The following is a 20,722-nucleotide window of genomic DNA, read 5'->3' on the forward strand; positions in this document are numbered from 1 at the left end:
TAAGCCAACGGAGAGAAAACCAAATTGCAGAAATATTGTTTCAATTACATCCTCCTTAGGGTCATAAATGGTCATCTGCTAAGGGAATCTGCAAATACTCCTGTATTTCTGGCCACAGGTCATCATGCCCATCACGTTGCTAGCACAGATAGCATGCTGCGTCATACCATGTTTGAAAACAATTTGAATTGTTTAACAAACGATTCTCAGCTTCCCAGGCAACAAGCTAATAGAGCTGTCAAATCTTGTTTTAGCATGGTATAACCTTTCCTGGCAGTATGACAGAACATGCTTTGTCCTTGGACCATGTATTTGGGATAAGCACACTGTTCCCTCCCTTTTTATCAAGACAAAACAGAAAGAGGTTTTGTCAGGAGACAAGAGTAACTGCAGACAGATGTAGATTTTTACCCTTTGCCAATCACAGCAAGTGCCAACGTGTCCACAGATTTACTATTCTACAAAACTGGGTCCACGGGAAAGAGGAAGGTAACTCAGAAAAGTGCCCACACATGCTACGTTATATATAAACAAACAATTCTATAAAATCATACACAGTACCTCCACCGGATCTTAGAACTTGCAATGATACAAGTTAGTTCACTTTACAAATACGAAAGAAAATTTTAATACAGATTTTCTTCAATTGCCTTTAACTCACCAATGTGATGTTTCATATATTTAAGAGCTGGTCTACTCAGGAAAGATTTTTCTTGAGAGGTTTGTTTGGGCTTCAAGATTTTTGCTTGGGTTTTTATTTTGCTGTAGTTAGGCAAATACATAAACTGAAAATTCATATTCACCTAGCTGCAGTTCTAGGTCATGTGCCACTTCCCTTTTAAAACAACAGCATTTCTACTGGACTGAGATTTTTCTTCTCCCTCTCCCAGCCTGAACAAGTCCGTCTCAGTTTAGCCACAGGGCTCAGTGTAGTACACACTATTCACCTGGTCGACTGCATGCTCATACCCAAGCCAAGCCTATTGCAAGCTAAAATGCATACCAAGGCTTTTGTTTGTTTGTTTGTTTGTTTACACCAGAGTACGATTGGCTTTGTTTTTTGTTACTGCTGTTAATGAAGAACACAGTGCACTTCCATTTTCAAGCAGCTTCTAAGGACTGCTAAGGATCTGTGATACAACGGTATTTCAGCTACACTAGCAAGCAGGTAAACTCTAAATTTTGGAAGCCAAACACATTCTTATTTAATTATTGTGGTACTCCATAATATTGCCAGAAAAGAAAGTAGTTTTTTTCTTTCCCCACCTTTGCAGCCTGGAGATAGTCAATAACCGCAAATCAAATGTTGATTTGGGGAAAAGGATAGCAGTATAAGTTTGTAAGTACAAGCTAGAGAAGATCACTCTTACAGCATCCTGTGACATCAGTCTAAAGGCATCATGGGACAGATCTGTAACAGTCATAACTTCATATGGATTAGTGCGTTTTTCTATACCATGATAACTTGTTTTCATCCACACGGGCTTGTTGGTGAAAAACAACTGCCAGGATTATCACAACATTGCACATTTATACCTGCCTTTGGGCACAGATCAAAGCTTAGCAATGCTTTCCTAAAATTTCTGACAGCTTCATATACCAGGGGCTATCAAGAGAAGCCACACAGCTGTCCTCAGTCCTCCAAACCAGGTTTCAGTTCACTAGCATGTTTTTGCAAACAAAGTTTTGGGGAGCAAGAGGTTTCCCCTACCTGTTGTACAGACTAAAGATTATTTTTCCTAAAGATTCTGATACCAGGCCTTTTCTGCTCAGCAAGAACACGTATCAAGTTGGATATTGTAGGAATTTTGTTAACATTTACATGGAGTGGTCTGGAAAAGGTCTGGTGCCAGAATTTTTAGGGGAAAAGTTCATCATTGTTTTATGGAATAAAACACAAAGCTTTTGCTCACTTAAACACATGGGAATCTAAATGGTGTTGTAGTAATAAATACAATATTATAAGACTGTGTCTTTGTTTCCTTGGCTTTTCAGAAGCTTTTCTAGACATTTAATTATCTTTGGCTGAGGCAGAATGATCAGTGAACACTTGGAAGACAGAAAGGAAAGCAGAGGTGTTTAATCACAGGCTGGAGCCTGCTCTAAGGCAGGGCCTGGCAAGCTTCCAAGAACGCTGCACTAGACAGTCCCCCTTTCTTCCTCAAATTTAGAAGATTAAGCATGTTGGGAAATGTTGTTTTTCAAAGAGCCAAGATGTTGCCAACCTGCTTACTAGCAGTGTTCTGCCTCAAGCAGACGCTTTCAGTTTCTATCAAGTCCAATCTGCCTCTGTGCTATTCAACGACTGACCATGTGCCCCCTTACCACCCACTCCACAGGTTACTTACCCTGCCATAGTGTCTGCCTTATGAGTTTGCTGAGTTTTGCCCAACATCACAACATCTGAGAGAATAGATGGAAGTTGAAAGAGACAACTTTGGAATATTCTGAATAGCTAATCTCTCCCCTTTTCATATATCTGTAAGATCCAGGGAACTGGATTCACAGAAATTCTGTGCTCATATTTTATGAGCAAAGATACAGAAGAAACTTTATGATAGTGCAATGAATGAAATGAATACAATGTATTATTACAGTTTGCGTACTTCAATTTTATTATAAATGGCTATTATTAGGGAGACCTACACTTTTAATAATTCTTTCCAGTTAAGCGCAGATTATAACTAAAATGACTGCTTTGGCACAACAGGACAGCGCAAACTGAAAGAACTAAAATGGGACAAAAGACCTAACGTGGAGGCTGGACACATTTTTATGAGGGGTTCAGAAATGTGCAAGTGGGACCATATGTGCTCCCTTATCTTGGGGTGGAATGTCTGGAGGGACTGCCTATGGCTTACAGCCAGAAGAATGAAAGGCTACAGGACTGGACTGCTTTAGGATGTTACACATGAGCAAAGTGAAACAGTTCTCCAGCAGATTTAGCAGCTTTTGCATCATGTCCAATGGTCTTTTCCTCTATGTCCCTTTCTCTTTCCAACTGCTCCATTTGATCCCTTGACAATTTCTCAGCATGTCACACGCCTTTGCTCTTGAGCTTGTCTTGCAACACAAATTCTTCCTTTCTTTGGGCACTTTGCCTGCCACTGGAATCCCTTCACAAGGCTGAAGATGAAGAAGGATGCTTGCCTTCTCTTTCCTCAGGTTTACCAAATGATTAGTAACATCCCTTCCTCTGGGCTGTGCCATGCAAGATGCTAGGAGAACAGAGAAATCAAAGGAACAATTATTAAACTAATAAGTGTTAATAAAGCACTAGTTCCTCATATTTTCAATCCCAGTGCCCAAATCTCAAATTTCAATCCCTTACTCTCTTCCCAGACAAGATAACCTCAAATGTCAGCCTTTTTTTTTTTAATTCCAGTTGAACTGTTGTCCCATAATGTAGCAGCGCCCCTTAACAAAACCGTGGGTAAGTATATGTTTTTACAGAAAATACCAGCATGTTTTTGTTTGTTTTTTTTTTTTACTCTAAAAAAAATTCAGAGAAATTAGTATTTCCACAATTACGTCTTTAAAAAGCAGAGAAGTATTATTAAAGAAAGGCAAAAGGATAACTAGAGAAAGGTATGGACAGTGCTATATGCTCATACAATAGCATCCGAGCTGCTTCTGGAAAGGAAATAGTACAAACACAGATGCCTGGGGAAAATTGCCTGACTTTGTAACATGCAAAGTTTGTACCTTTGTAACTTACAAACACCAGCTGATAACGATGAACCACTTTCAAAATAAACAGAATTTTGAAAGCATGATGTATGCTGTTTTTTTTTTTGGTTTAACACTGAAGCATACAGCAAGGCAAAAAAGCAAAAAGTAGAAAGCTAGAAACCTTTTACAGCTCCTACAACCACAAACATTTACAGATGCAACACTTAGGAAAAAGCTCCTTAACCTCAAGCTGGCAAGCATATTTAAATGTTAACATTTTTATATATGTGAAGTTAAAAACCTTAAGGCATTAATCAGCGTTAGTCTTAGTTTTTCCTTTCAGTTTTTACTTCACAAAACTAAGACTGCCTGAAGTAGTGCATGTATCAATTAAGATAATCCATCTCGTCGTATCCTCATAAACTAGTAAGAAAGCACAAATATGAGGCAGACACAATTGAAAAGTAGGAAAATTTAGCATATACAAGTATTAGGATTGGGGCTATATAGTGCCTTTGGCATCCACAGGCGTTTAACACAGTTCATATGAACAAGCTTCTTCACAGATTAATAGTTCTAGCCTGGTTATAACTTCAGCTGTATCATGAGAAAGGCAGAGCCCGTTTAGCTTAGAGAACAGCAGCAGCAACCTTGTCCACAATCTGCTGTACTAACATCCACAGGATATCAAGGCAACATCCACTACCTGGAAGAGGCACTTCCAAATTTACTTGAAACTGCACAAAATAGTACAAATAAGAACATCATCTCTCTTTGTACTTACCAAATGAGGTTCCCTCTGCAGGACTGTCAATCTGTTTTCCTGGGAGGCATCATATTTGATCTTTCATAAAACAGTCTTGGCTGTCCATGGAATTTCTCTTCCAGTTAAGAGTCCACAGGTGTCTGCGTAGCTTCCAGCTGTGTTTCTCCTTTAGTTTGGGCACAATGCTCACTATTCCAAGAGAGCCTCTCTGCTAAATTCAGTTCATCTCCATGGAGCACATATGTCCTAGGAATGTTTTTCTGAAGGCTTTTGTATTTGGTGTTCTTAATAAATCTGCACCAGGTTTCTTGACTTCAATACCCATCTTTGAGTTACTCTTTCCTGGAGATTTGTTCAACTATCTAGTGCTGTCAGTGAACTCCTAGCTTCTGGGAACATAATCTAAATATCATCACTTATCTCTTCACAGAGAAAGGGTCCAGAATCTTTGTTGGAAATACAGGGGATGGAAGCTGTGGTCAGTTTTAGAAGTCTAATTTTACAAAACCTGGATCTGCAGCAAACATGCTATTGATATATCCCAACATCTAAATAGGAGGAAGACAGCTGCTCTGGAGGATACTACAGCAATGTGTATGAGGAAAAGCTATTAAAGCAGTATTATGAACCTGGAATTGGCATCTGTTTACACCAGTCTTACAGTGGCGTGGCTTATTCTGAAACAGAGGTATGTCACTTCAAGGCAAATAAATTGTAGTTTGATAACACAGACTAAAAGAATTTGTGAGGATATAGTTTTGGTTTGTATTAATTTTAAGTTAAATTTTAAAATCTTAAAAATTTTAAAATACTAATTTTAAGTTAATTTTAAAATCTTTCCAGTTTAGACCAGGTCTAAGCTACCATGCAGAAGAAATCAGTTTAACAGGTAAGGCCCCAATTCTACCGACACTTATGCACACGTTTAACTTAAGTTCATTACTAATTTACATCACCCATGTGAATGAAAACGTTCACTTCTTTAAAGTTAAACACAGGTGGATATATTTGCATGACAAGCCAGATTACAAAAATGTAGAGAGTTGCAAAGCAGTATTTTGAGTGTTTCTAAGCATACAGTACTGAAATGTTATGTTATTAAACAGCAGGAATAAGGTCATACCCAACAGAATCTGAGGGGGGCACTGAGGGGTACGATGCAGATGCTGGGGTGGTCTCTCCTAAGGAGGCCTCCTCCTGCGGTATGGGGTGATGTTCAAAGAACTTGGAGACAAACAGCAAACTGTGAGACAAGAACAAAACAAAAACAACCTAACTTGTGCAAAACCCAGCAGCTTCACAATATAACACCCAAAGATTGATAACAAACAAACAAAAAAACCCAAACCAAAAAGACCCAAACAACCCCCCCCCCCAAATACCCTCACTGATCAAATTCTAAATTTTAAAATAAAGACTACACTAACACGTTAATCTGCAAGATTTGTTTAAAGTATTATTTACTTGACAAAGGATCAAAAGATCATGCCTTAAACATACCTTTGTGGAAAGCAATTTTTTAATCTTTTAGTTGAAATTGCAAACATCTGGTTCCTCAAGAATGCACAACTTATACCTATATGTTGAGTACATGAACTTACTTTAATGTTTGCACTGATACAATGCCAAAAACCAAATGGATAGAATTATGTTATCCATAAGCCCTGAGCACAAACTCTAGAGGTGCCCAAGGAAACAGTTACAAATAGCAACATAAGCAGAAATTAAATTTATCCTTGGAGGAAAAAATAGGATTTTAAATTATTCCTTATATGAAAGTCTATTTAAACAACTTAATAGCCTCTGCTGAAACCAATCAAACAGAACACAGAGCCAGCTTACACCAGATCCTTAACCTACATCAAAGACTTACACAAATAGATCAATAATTAAATTCAAGAACACATGACCGTTTGGGACATTCTCTTTTATGTTTCTTATCTAGGCATCAAACTCACTAATGGATTTATTTTCTGTCACTGTAAAACCAAATGCAATTTCACCATATTAAACTAGTGTCTCTTAACATTTTTTCCAGGTTAAAGAGAATAAACCTGCATCTAAACCGACATCTAAACATTTAAGGGCCCTAGCCATCACATAATAAAGAACCAGTTTTGATTAACAACTGTGAACAATAAGAAGTCTGTCTGATACAGTCAAGTGCTCAGCCACTCCATTCATGTTTCAAAGAAAGCATTTCATAGTCCAGCAAAAAAATATGAACTGGTTGTCTGAGCTAGCACAGAGAGAATATGAATTATGCAGTCTCACAAGAACAGTTGAACTCCTGTATTTTTTCAGGCACCTCCTCTGACTTCCTGAATTACAGATTTAACATAAGAAACCACTGACAGCTGTAAACTTAATAAAAGGCTCAACTTCAAAACCAATTGATATTACTTACTCAAGTTGGTCATAATTAACACACATCAGTGGCACTTCTGTACTACAGCGCTGGTGAAATTTGTAGCCACATGTCTGGCACCGGAATCCCTGGAAAAGCAGCTTTCGACAAAAGTCGCAGAATGCTAATGTGAAGAATGTTTTTCGTACCTACATTGTCAAAAATAATCATAATTAAATAGAGTCCTTCTGCAAGCCTCAGATAGACTATTTGCTTTTACCTCCCTCAAATACACTTACAAGCCTCTTTTTTGATGCTGGAACTACAGTTTTATATATAAAACAGATTTACATAAAAGATTGTCTCCTTTTTGAACTAGTCTTCATGCATTAAAATTTTCTTTCAACTATTTATTGGAATTAATGCTTCACTTCATTAGCAGTATGAAAAACAGCAACAAATCTGAAGCAAAACAGTGCACTATTATCATGCCAGAGACAAACATTCAGAATTTAATTGGATACAACCCATAAAAACAAAAGCTGCTGAAAGATTATCTCATCTTCTAATTTTTCCAGGAGCCAAATGACATTTCTCTCCAACACTCACAGGACTGGAAATACACGTATGGCTTATATATATGGCTTCTATGTATGGTTACATATATAGTAGTAATTTTGATACTGAAACTCAGAAACATTTAAAATCGCACAAGGGTGAACATATATTATCCCCATATTATGGTGGGGGAAATTATTTAGTTTCATTTTCAGATTTAGCAACATTTGGCATAAAAACACATTCTAGTTGTACTACTACGTGTAATAATCAAAATTGCAGAAGGATATAAAAAAAAAAAATGTTAAGCCTCCTAGACTTCATCTAACTAGCCATAGCCAAACTAGCTTGTTTGAGTAAAATAGTTGAAGTAGCTTGCAAACAGAATTTTTTTTTATTTATTTAAATAAAAGGTCTTTCTTCTCAATGTGACAAACATTATTTCCAGGATTTTGTATGTAGCTGGAACCGTTTAGATGGATTCTGCTTAGCAGCTTCCATTTACTTGGTGCCTTATCAGGTCAAAACATATTTGTGCACTAGCATCATTGATGATGTCAGCACCGCTCTGGGAATAGTTAGTTCATTAGTTAATTGCTGCTGCAGAGCCAGCAGGGAGGCCCAGAATACATTTTATAGATACAGCAATACAAAAATAGTAGATTATTATTACAGCTCTGCAATGCAGTGCTGATTTAAACCCCCTATATTTATAGATTTTTAGAGGGTGTATTCCATCCAAATGTGAAAGTTTTAAGGGCGATCGAGTACTCTAACATCAGTTATTTCAGTTACAATTCTGTCTAATTCACTTAATCAAAAACTTCTTTTGCAACCCCCATCACATCCCACAGATACAAAATATTATTCCAAGTTGTTAATTTAAAAGCACAAAGTTGATTCAACCCTACCCAACATTTCATAAAAACCAGTACATACAAAATTGTGTGTCGTGAGTGGCACATTCTCCAGGACTTCCACATGCAACTCCTCTCCCGTGAGCCAGGAAATGTCAGTGTCCCAGCCAATTGGCTTCTTCTCGCTAAAGAGTAAATAAGCCTTTCATTAGCACCAGCGCACAAGCCCTTGCAGGTCTCCTGCCGAAGATGTGAGATCAGGTAGAAAGGTGCACTGTGGGGGTTTGCTACCCAGTCTCTAACTGCAGGAAACTTCAAAGGCAAGACATTAAGCTCAGCACATACCAAGGAAAGCACACCTTCCCCAAACAAACTGCATGAACGAAATACACTTTTTCAATCAGCCCCGGTAGTGGCCAATTCCTTGATTCCAAGGTGACAGACACCTTTCTCATCAAATAAAGTGCTTGTGAAAGTACCGGTTCCATAAGAGTTCCAAAGAGATGGCTAATTTTGTGCAGTAAGATAATCTACAAACTTTTTCGGGCTAGAAACTAAGTTTTTTTTTCCCCCACAGGAACTCTGCATTCAGTTAAGAATGTACTATAACCAAGTCAAATAGAACGAAAACATTAACAAAACCTATTTAATACTTGTTTGGTTAGCATGAGTTTGATTAACGAGCATTTTGCCAGGAGTCTACACCTGTTCTTGAAGTGATTAAATCTTTTTATAGGAGTTTGCCATTCTTTTTAGACACGTCTTCAAGGCGCAAATTGTTTTAGTGTGAAGTATTACAGCATTCTGAACTCTGAAAACAACTTCCACAATGTCAGATAGAATCGGCCATACTGGGTAACTCCAAGAAGAGATTCTAAGAGCAAAAACCATCACACACAAACCATACCCATCTTGTATTCTGTAAACAGCACAGCATTCTGGAATAAGACCTCTCATCATCAGAGCTTTCTTTAGGCTATCTCGGACTGTCACTCCACATCTTGCTGGAACCTAGAGGTCAAATGTAAAAAGAAATTAATTAGAACAAGTTCCAATTTATCCCCCCAAATCGATGCAAATGTTTTGACCCACAAGTGCTAAAACCCACTTTTCATGATGCTTTACAGAATGCTAGGTAAGAGTTTTTAAAAAATCTTTTTTGTACTGTGGAAAATTTTATTGGTGAATACTACATAAGCAATCTAGCTCAGCTAGAGGAGAGAACAAGCTCTACATTTCTATGAATGTTTGGAATGAAATCTTGATCCAACTCCAGAAATGACTTCCCAACTCTTAACTTGAAAAAAGTGGAGACACAGCACACAGATACCTAGTAACTATGTACCTCTATAAAAAGTTCATGTCAAGCTGTAAAATTAAGTGAGGCAACATGCCAAGTGGAATTAAAATGAAAGAACTAACTTGGACTGCACTCAAAAAACCATTATGATAAAATGTAAACATTTTATTTTCTATTTCTAAAATAGAAGATTAGCATGCAAACAAGCAAAATAAAACAATCATCTGAGCCAGGCAGACCATCACCTCTCACTTTAACCTATATTTGCAACTCTACAGACACTTCCTATTTGAAAAACATTCCTCTCTTCTCACTATTTGAAAAGTTTAAATATCTAACAGAATGGGAAGAGTAGAGAAACACACTAAAACTGGTCAAACAAAGAACTGCAAACTATGGAAAGTAAAGATATTTTCCTTGCCTCTACTCTATTCTAGCTGTAGGCATATCTTATAGGAATAAGTATATCTTCTCTAGGTATATCTGTGATTTACAGTGTATAGTGTCAAGCCATAAAAACAGAACAATATATAATCTGGTGATTAAGCGCAGTCAAGGTGTTGAATAATACCCACTTACTATTTCTAGAAATCAACAGAATCATAGAATCATTAAGGTTGGAAAAGATCCTTAAGATCATCGAGTCCAACCATTAACCTAACACTGCCAAGTCCACCACTAAACCATGTCCCTAAGCACCACGTCTACCCTTCTTTTAAATACCTCCAGGGATGGAGACTCAACCACTTCCCTGGGCAGCCTGTTCCAATGTCTGACTACCCTTTCAGTGAAGAAGTTTTTCCTAATATCCAGCCTAAACCTCCCCTGGTGCAGCTTGAGGCCGTTTCCTCTTGTCCTATCGCTTGTTACGTGGCAGAAGAGACCGACCCCCACCTCGCTACAACCTCCTTTTGGGTAGTTGTAGAGAGCAAGAAGGTCTCCCCTCAGCCTTCTCTTCTCCAGGCTAAACAACCCCAGCTCCCTCAGCCGCTCCTCATAAGACTTGTGCTCTAGACCCTTCACCAGCCTCGTTGCCCTTCTCTGGACACGCTCCAGCACCTCAATGTCCTTCTTGTAGTGAGGGGCCCCAAACTGAACACAGTACTCGAGGTGCGGCCTCACCAGTGCCGAGTACAGGGGCACTATCACCTCCCTGGTCCTGCTGGCCACGCTATTCCTGATACAAGTCAGGATGCCATTGGCCTTCTTGGCCACCTGAGCACACTGCTGGCTCATGTTCAGGCAGCTGTCAACCAACACCCCCACGTCCTTTTCTGCCAGGCAGCTCTCCAGCCACTCCTCCCCCAGCCTGTAGCGTTGCATGGGGTTGTTGTGACCGAAGTGCAGGACTCGGCAGTGAGCCTTGTTGAACCTCATGCAGTTGGCCCCAGCCCAACGATCCAGCCTGTCCAGGTCCCTCTGCAGGGCCTTCCTACCCTCCAGCAGATCGACACTTCCACCCAACTTGGTGTCATCTGCAAACTTACTGAGGGTGCACTCAATCCCCTCATCCAGATCATCAATGAAGATATTGAACAGGACCGGCCCCAGCACTGAGCCCTGGGGAACACCACTCGTGACCGGCCGCCAACTGGATTTGACTCCATTCACCACCACTCGCTGGGCTCGGCCGTCCAGCCAGTTTTTAACCCAGTGCAGAGTGCACCCATCCAAGCTGTGAGCAGCCAGCTTCTCCAGGAGAATGCTGTGGGAGACAGTGTCAAAGACCTTACTAAAGTCCAAGTGGACAACATTCACAGCCTTCCCCTCATCCGCTAAGCGGGTCACCTTGTCATAGAAGTAGACCAGGTTAGTGAAACAGGATCTCCCTTTCATAAACCCGTGCTGGCTGAGCCTGATCCCCCGATTGTCCCGCACATGCTGCATAATGGCACTCAAGATGATCTGCTCCATGACCTTCCCCAGCACTGAAGTCAGGCTGACAGGCCTGTAGTTCCCCGGATCCTCCTTCCGACCCTTCTTGTAGAGGGGCATCACTTTTGCTAACTTCCAGTCATCTGGTTGACCAGGACTGCTGGTAAATGATGGAGAGTGGCTTAGCAAGCTCCTCTGCCAGCTCCCTCAGTATCCTCGGGTGGATCCCATCTGGCCCCATAGACTTGTGAGCATTCAGGTGGAGGAGAAGGTCGGTGACTGCCACCTCTTTGACAACTGGGGCTTCATTCTGCATCCTATCTCCATCTCCCAGCTCAGGGGCCTGAAAACCCCGAGGATGATCAGTCTGATTATTAAAGACTGAGGCAAAGAAGGCATTAAGTACCTCAGCCTTCTCTTCATCCTTCATAGCAATGTTTCCCCTCCACATCCAACAAAAGAGGGAGATTCTCCCTGGCCCTCCTTTTGTCACTGATATATTTGTAAAAACATTTTTTGTTATATTTAACATAATAGTGAAAATATGTAACACTTTAGGTGGTATACTCACTGGGACATCTCCTGTAATCATGGACAGCACCTCAAACATGAATCAAAAGAAAAACCCACAGACTTAACTAACCAACAAAGTCTGTCTCAACACCTGAGACTCAATTCTAGCTTGCTAGTGGCCTAAGCCAGAGCCCTCGGTAGCCGAAAGCAGTCTCTTAATCAGCTTCAACTGGCTTTGGATCGGAGCCTAGGTTTTGCTCCTTGCACTTAAATTTCCATGGGTATTTAGGGGCCCTATGTCCTACTTAAGGATGACAGTGAAAAGTAGCAGTCTATTTCAAGTAGCTTTGTGAACACCACTTGAGGTTACGCTATATATTGCATTTCTAGAACTCAAACATATGCGCTCTCAGAAGAGACAAATTAAAGGAATATTTTGCTTCACTATCTTCCTCTCATTAATATGAAAGTGCTTCTTACAGGATATTTGTGCATTTCATCTGGTCAACACGTAAACTTTTTAAAAAGAGAATTTCTACTAATTCATTGGAAAAAAAATCCTGTAGCATACTGCTTTACAATCTTGATATTCAGACTTAAGTGACTTTGTTTTACGCATTTCATTACTTCCTAATGCATCTTTTTATTAATCTAAGTAACTTCTTCCCATCCTAGAAGTTAACACTGTGGCTTTCAATCACTTGTAGGTCATTCCTCCAGCATAAAATGTCCTTAATTGTTACTAATACCTGTCAATGTTATTAAGAGGGAGTCTGGGAGTACCTGTTGTTGTCCATATTGTCAACAACTTTCCATTGTAAAGTTCAGCCCTCTGTTGCTTACGTCTCTACCAAACTAATTGTTCACACTGAAACCAACTGTGCATAGGGTTGTTCTGTGACCAGCACCCCTTGGTCCCAACCCCTGGCAACCAGCATCATCTTATGAGGCAAGCTGCCATTCTCTGTGACTGAGTGGGTCACGCATTCATTCTCTTTCCCCTCATTATCAGTCCCTGAAGGCCCTGTGAACCAAGTAGACAAACCAAATAGATTTCTTCTTCCCCTCCCTGCTGGCCTCAAGGTTCCTGGGCGCCAGGCCGATTACTCTCTTCCTTGCTGGCCTTGAAGGTCCCAGGCACCCGGGGCCACCAGGTGGTGGTGATGGTCCTGTCACAGAACAGGGACACATAACAGCACCCAGAGCACTGTCTATAAGATCAAGCAGCTATAAGTCCTAAGGGGGGAACTTGGACCGGAGCTGCTGCTGCACAGTGAGACTCAGGGCCTGCCATGGCAAGGGACGCCTCCACCATCCTCTACTTCTTCCCAGGATTGAGGGAGTAACTCGTATTCTTTTATATGAATTTAGAGTCTAGATTAAAATTGTTATATTGATATGGAAAACCATGTATTAAGATTTGACCCAATCCACAGAGGGTCCAGGTGATTCGAAATTATAAGTTGTTGTACTACAAATTCTGTATTATGCTACTTATAAATTGTACTATACTGATTCTGCTTGTAGAAATCCTGTGCCATTCTAATCACAAATTCTGTGCTATACTCATCATAATATCATGGTAAGAAAATAAGGCTTTAACTGTAACTACGACTTAGTGCCATTATCATGCTGCCAAGGATCCCTAAATGAACCTGTCTGTCCCCTCAGTGTCAGGTCACCAGTTCTCCCTGCCTCCAAGGTATATATTTACAAATACAAGTAAATATTTTTAATAATTTGACTAAAATCTCCCAGGATTTCAGAAGTGTACTCCAACCTCCCACACAGGTAAAGTCCCATCATGATGATTAGACGCCCCATTCTTGGAAACATTCAAGGACAGGCTGGATGGGGCTCTGAGCAACCTGATCTAGTTGTAGATGTCCCTGTCAGCTGCAGGGGGGATGGACTAGATGGCCTTTAATGGTCCCTTCCATCCAAAAGCATTCTATGGTTCTATGAGCCACTCTGATGGAGCAAGCAAGTCTTCTTTGGCTCAAGGCTATTTGTCCTGTAAGTACAGCTCCTGCTGGATTGAGGTAGAGCCCCCACAGGCACTTCAGGTCTACCTCTCCAGCAACCTCAGTTACTTCACCACTGATACCCACAGCAGAAGAAATTCAAATACTGTGCGGGTAACAGAAAGACTGCAGGGAGGGAAAAAAAGGGGAATGAAGAGAGCCAGGAAAGTGGTTGGGCATGAAGGAGGAATGGGAGAGAAGCAGGATAAACTTAAGAACTGACCAGGGAAAGCATGTGTATACTGGGAGAGGGGATCACCATCAGCAGATTGGTGGGAAACAACCAAGCAGGACAGAGGGAAGACAGACTGAAGAGCTAAATGAGGCAGAGGGCAGGGAAGAAGGATACAATGAACTACCAGTGGGGGAGAACTGGTTGAAGCAGCTGGGGAGGCAATGGAAGCACATCCTGAATAGGAAGCTTTCATGCTGTGATTAGGAGAAAAGACAGCTCATTTTGGACAAGGAATATCAGGGGGAAGGGACTGCCTAAGTGAAGCATTAGAACTAAGCATACAGGGGGGAGAGGGTCTAGCTCAGGCAGAAAACTTCAAGGCAGCAAGTATTAAAAGAAACTAGGGTAGTAAAATCTAGACCTGAGTGACAGGACAAAATAGAAGAAGGAGGAAAAGCCAAGCAGCGGAAAGGTGACTAACATTAAAGAAGAGATGAAGAGAAAGAGGGAAGGAGCCTTGTGCTCACTGGAAGATATTTTCTTCCTCCAGCACTGATCCTCCATAAAGGGCAACAACATTCTCCAGTACCTCATGAAGCAAAGGTCTGCATCAGGAACCGAAAAGTTCCAACTCTATTAATGAATTACACTGGTGTAAATAATGTCACTTCAGGTGATTTTTTTCTTTTTCTTTTTAATTCTGCTGAAAAAAAGATTTATGAAGAGATCATTAAGGTCAGAAAGGCAAGCTCTCAAAACTTGGGAAGTATCAGAATGAAGGTTGCCTACAGCTACACAAGTGCAATAGGACAATGAAAAACGTGCATTAAGGATCTCGCTCACTTGTCATTCACTGATCCTCTGTATTACTTCCCCAAGTTCCCTTCATTAAAATCCGAGCTATACTTATGCAACTTGCAATTAGAAACATGGATAGAACATTTGTTCTCTTCACTGCCATCTGCAACAAGATCCAGCTAGAGAACAGTTAGGGAACTGTTTTGATTTCTCTTAAAATCACCAGGATCCCGAATCAGCATCACATTTAGAACATTCTCGTACAGAACTCCTGAGCAGAGAAACAGAAGGCTAAATTAAAAGAACTAAATACTAGAATAAATCCCTGTAGTATTGATTAATCATTTTCCCAGACTGGTACAGTACGGTCTATCACCATCTGTGCATGTAGCCCTTCAGCCCCCTCCTTCAGTCCCTACCAGCGCCTGCTGTAGAGCAGAAATCTCACCCTGCAAAGCATTCCCCTCTAAAACCTCTTTTTTTCCCCCTATCCTCTTCTCACACCCAAATCATGGCAAAGTTAAAGAAAAATCCAGCTCCGAGACAGTGATTTGGAGAGCAACTCAATCTTAAGGGGAAAAAAAAACCAACATATTTTTTTCCAGCTAACAGACAGGCTTCCTGAAGTAGGAATTTCAGAACAGCTTCCTACTCACTGCACAGCCCCGCAGCCTGGGAGCACAGGGAGCGGGAGCCCCGGGGTGGAGCAGCCCCCGACCTGCTGAGCCTCCAGGCCGCCTGGCAGCAGCTAGCGGCTCCAGCCCGGCAGGCAGGCAAGAACCAAAGCGGGTTTATCAATTCCATCAAGAGTTTTGACAGGATTCCCACAGAGCATTTTAACTGAATAGCATCAGCATTTTTTCACAAAATCTGTTCCCCATGAGAAAATTTCTGATCTACTCCAATATACACACCCTTATCACCGTAATCCAGTAAACTGAACAAAGTTTGCATTTTATTGAAACAAAGAAGGCTTAATATTAACCCATTTTGTCCACATCCTTCCATTATCTTTTGATCCCTCTGTTTTGTAACTGAAAGAATCTAAATTTTGCTGGAGCATGTCCAAAGAAGGGCAACGAAGCTGGTGAAGGGTGCAGAGCACAAGTCTTATGAGGAGCGGCTGAGGGAGCTGGGGTTGTTTAGGCTGGAGAAGAGGAGGCTGAGGGGAGACCTTCTTGCTCTCTACAACTACCTGAAAGGAGGTTGTAGCGAGGTGGGGGTCGGTCTCTTCTCCCCAGTAACAAGCGATAGGACAAGAGGAAACGGCCTCAAGCTGCACCAGGGGAAGTTTAGGTTGGATATTAGGAAAAAATTTCTCCACTGAAAGGGTAGTCAGGCACTGGCACAGGCTGCCCAGGGAAGTGGTTGAGTCTCCATCCCTGGAGGTATTTAAAAGAAGGGTAGACGTGGTGCTTAGGGACATGGTTTAGTGGTGGGCTTGGCAGTGGGCTTGGCAGTGATAGGTTAACAGTTGGACTCGATGACCTTAAGGGTCTTTTCCAACCTTAATGATTCTATGATTGTATGATTCTAAATGTTGCACAACAGTTACCACCTAGAAATTCATGCTACTCAATTAGGTGATCTGTTTCCAAATTCTAATTGCTAAGGGTTTTCTTTTTACGTTACTCACATACCTAAGATTTGTAGATCAGAAAAGGTTTAGGTTTTTATAACATTTTGAATAGTTGATTCAGCAAACAATTTTCAAAAGTGAAGAGCATGGGCTATACAATACTAAGGAATAGTAGAGAAGCTGCCAATACAGATTGCAAGGTAAGTTCAGTGCGTAGCTTACTAGTATACCAGAGAAAGTAATTTACTTGTGCATCTTGAATCGAGCAAGTAGTGATTCAGGAAGACACCAAAACACAAGCTCAACTTAGCAAATGTGAAGTCTCAAGGAAACAAATGCAAATTATTCCAGCGCCTCCAAAAATTCTCAAAGCAGAGTCTTACTACCTAAACAGATTAAACAGAAGTATAGCACTTAATTTCCTCATTTTTTTTTACTCATGTAAACTATTTCTATGGACAGTAAGTATTCACAACAACATTGTTGATATATATTCAGTACTGCAGCCACAAGCATTTAAGCAATGCATAATAAATCATTTATTTCTGTAAATCAGGTCACTCCCGATTCAGTAAGAAATTCAGGGCTACATCCCTAAAATAACTCTTACATCACTTTTCTAACATCAGAACAGAAACTGGTGTAAGTCTCAGTAAGTTAAAAATGCTTTCTTACACCCGTGCAGTTGCCAATATTTCATGGCAATAAAGAGACTGAGGAGACTGACAAGCACTTCAAAATCAATGTAAAGGTATTCTCTGAAAGTGAAGAGGCTGGAGAGCTCTGAATATTTTGCATTATACTTCTCAAAACTAGTCGGCTGGTTCCGTTTTTCCCTCAGCCCAGCACTGTAGTTCAGCTCACTTCAGCCAAGTGTTATTATGTATGTATATAAGGTACGCGTAACGTACCTTAGAGTTTCAGAAAAATTCTTAACGGTTAAACAGAGTACTGGGTACAATAACGAGAATATTCCGAGTAGTATGGATTTTGAAATATCACGTCAAAGTACTGATTTACTTAACTCATACACCTCAAAAGATCACACTTTTTTTTCCCCTGGTACCTATATGACTAAAAAATGGCAGCAACATGCTCACAGAATTCAATGTGTTGGGAGCAAAATAAGCTAAGCTATCTTTTTGCCAAATAACTAGTTTTGCCTTCCCATGTGTTAGATTTTCTGGTAAAAATCCAAACATGAGATCCACATTTAGTTTCTCGTCTCAGGTATGAAGGATGAATGTTTAACCAATTCAGTCAGCCACTTTTTTTACAGCACTAACAGATAAAATTAACCCTCTCTGTGGCAAAGAGGACATAAGATAACACTGAATACCACATCCTCTGTAACATGAAGAACACGGCTTTCAGACAGCTGTTCTGGATTTCAGGGCATGATGCTCCAACCAACTTCCAGAAGAAAGCAGCATTTAAGAATATACATTCTTAATGGAGAACATTAGCAAGACAAATGGGAGACAATTCTATTGCACTAAATCTTGTTTCCAAGGGAAGCTGAACAGAATTTACTCATTTTACAAAGCTGTTACCATTCCATCAAATGCATCCCATTTAATTTGCAAAGACATCAGTTACCAGCACCCACTTGCACCTCCAAAGCAATTAAGGGGTACATTTGTAGAACACAACGGACTGATTTACATCAACACAGAAATATTGGCTCAAGAGTATACCACACTAAAGCACACTGGATCAAACCTGCTGTGCCTAGTCAACGGCTGCGTCCACACTATCATTTTTCAAGCTTTTGAGAGACAGCTCTCAAACAGTGTTCAGAAGAGCACTGATCATTTGTAAGTCTATAGTAGACAGTAGGATCACCATCTTAAAATTTTAGTTAGGGTGAATACCAGTGCCAGAAGTTGTGAAGGCTGACGGTGACCCACTAATACAAAAAAGTTTGGAAAATACGGCTTTAGACTTCAGATTTGAAAGAAATGCTCATCTAGAAAAAAATCTGTAGCCACTATATGGGAATCAAAACCCAAGACCTTGAGGTTTCTGTTCAAGTGACGAAAAAGTCAGCTGGCTGCTCTCCAAACCAAAACCCAAACACATTAGAAATTTAAGTTACAAAATAGTTTAAATAGGTCAGACCCAGACTCCGCTTGCATAGTATCCTGTCTCAGACAATTACACTCCAAATGCTTTAAAGGCAGGGGGGCAAGAAACTGTACCGCAGAAGGGCTAGAGTTCACATCCCTCTCTAAACTGTTGCAACTGAACCTAAAAACAGATACTTCCATTTCAAGGTAGTATACACATTCTCTACAAATAATAAAGCTTTGGTTGGTTAGTTTAGTTGAACAACACAAGATGCCATGAATTTAAGTATGGCTTACTAGACAGAATTAAAAAGATTTCTTCTGATTATTTTCAGATTTGTGACTTGCATTCCATTTTATTGAGTGTCTGCCTAGCACATCATGAGGTAAAGGAAACATATGCCAAACAATATTTTCCTCTATCATTCATCACTTTCTACAGACAGACTTTCCATCTCTTAAGGTAAGAAATCACTAAGCTCTCCTTACTTGAGAAATACTCTTAAAAAGCAGTGATCAATGCTGCATGAGGCATTCCAGATGACAAGCCATTGATTTTATAATGGCAAGTTTTCAATATTGTTTGACTTTGCAGTCTAAGACTGTGTGTCAATAAAATTGAAGTAGATTAAATTATTCTCCTTCCAACATGTACTACTATGGATTTATCCAACATTGAGTTTAGCCTGCATGGTGGGTTAACCCCAGCAGGTAGCTGAGCACCACCCAGCTGCTTGCTTGCTCCCCCCTCAGTGGGATGGGGAAAGAGAATTGGAAGGACAAAGCAAGAAAACTCCTAGATTGAGATAAAGACAATTTAATAAGAGAAGGGAAAAAAATTTCCTAGTGATGCAGAAGCAATCACTTGCCACTAGCAGGCTGATGCCCAGCCAGTCCCCGAGCAATAGCAACTTTGGAAAAACTCCCCTACGTTTTAGTGCAGAGGATGATGTTATATGGCACGGAATATCCCTCCGGTCAGTTGGGGTCAGCTGTCCCCGCTGTGCCCCCTCCTCAGCCTACTCGCTGGGAGAAGCATTGGGAAACAGGGGAGGCCTTGACCCTGTGCAAGCACCGCTCAGCCACAGCTAACACACTGCTGCGTTAGCAGCACTGGTTTTTTGATCACCAGTCTAAAACACAGCACTACATGAGCGCTGTGAAGAAAATTAACTCCACTCAAGCCAGACCCTGGCACAGTCTGCTATAGCACTGCTGCTCACTGTGCTTCACTAAACACCTCCCAAGACACATTCTTCAGGCTTTCCTAGACACGAAGGACTTACTCACGGTAGCTGTAAAGTCTATTCCCTTGTACACCTCCTGTGACGTAATAACATTTCGTTTGCTTATTGACAGCCTACAAGACGTCTTCCATGGTTAAATTTCTTCCCAATGAAAACTGCTAATTTAGTCTCTAATTCGATTTTGCGTTTCAGCAATAGGACAGGTAGGCCAACAGTTCTCCCTGACAACCCAAGTATTAAAAAAGTATCAAGTAAAGTTTACTTGGAAGTAAGCCACCATTTATTTCATTCTACCAGTCTGTTCATGCGACGCATAAAATTCCAAAAGATTCAGATACATTCACAGCAAGCATCCATTGGCATAGGCTACAAATAAACTCCATTTCTGCTGCATGTTTGATATGACATGAGAATTTTTAATTGTTTTTGATTAGAAAAACCTAATCATGTTAAACCAGGTGTGTAATTAAAAGCAAGAAACTTGTTTATTCAGCTGCCTGAACATCCCTTCTCTGAATTTTCCTTATACTTGACAGGTGAAACTGGTAGGACAGCTTGAAAGCCTATAGAAATCTAGGCCTTACTACTATGTAAGCTTGAGGCACAAACTCACCAGCATAAACTCCAGCAAGTAAGATGCAAATCTTAAGTCAAAAGAACGCATCAAGTACCAGATTTAAAACCAGAACATTTGAAGGAGCCCAGTTGTGCATGCATGATGAATTAATTTATGCTAAGAATTTAGGTAGGGTAAAAATATCTGATTCTTCCAGTCTTCATGACTACAGAGAAGACCACATGGTTGCTTGTCTAATTAAAAGACAGATGTACTAATTAACCAAGGTGTGACAAGAGTGAGAAACCTGAAGTAAGAGTCATCCTCATGCACAGCATTCACAATCTATTTAGTTTCTGCAAGTCTTAAAAATACAAATTCTCCCT

General features: G+C 40.5%; 1 protein-coding gene across 4 annotated transcripts in view; it reads right to left on the minus strand.

Moving 5' to 3' along the window:
* BRAF (B-Raf proto-oncogene, serine/threonine kinase) overlaps positions 1–20,722 on the minus strand; it is an 89,777-nt gene that overhangs the window by 34,532 nt on the left and 34,523 nt on the right. For all 4 annotated transcript variants that reach the window (XM_087763774.1, XM_087763775.1, XM_087763777.1 and 1 more), the window contains 4 exons: positions 9,108–9,211; positions 8,283–8,385; positions 6,846–6,994; positions 5,562–5,681 (listed from right to left, as the gene is read on the minus strand). In XM_087763774.1, the coding sequence (XP_087619900.1) occupies positions 5,562–5,681; positions 6,846–6,994; positions 8,283–8,385; positions 9,108–9,211 (476 nt within the window). The remainder of the gene's footprint in view (positions 1–5,561; positions 5,682–6,845; positions 6,995–8,282; positions 8,386–9,107; positions 9,212–20,722) is intronic.

This window comes from Nipponia nippon, unplaced genomic scaffold (assembly GCF_047370975.1).
Source record: "Nipponia nippon isolate SJK-2023a ecotype South Korea unplaced genomic scaffold, ASM4737097v1 scaffold_3, whole genome shotgun sequence".
Taxonomy (NCBI): Eukaryota; Metazoa; Chordata; class Aves; order Pelecaniformes; family Threskiornithidae; genus Nipponia; species Nipponia nippon.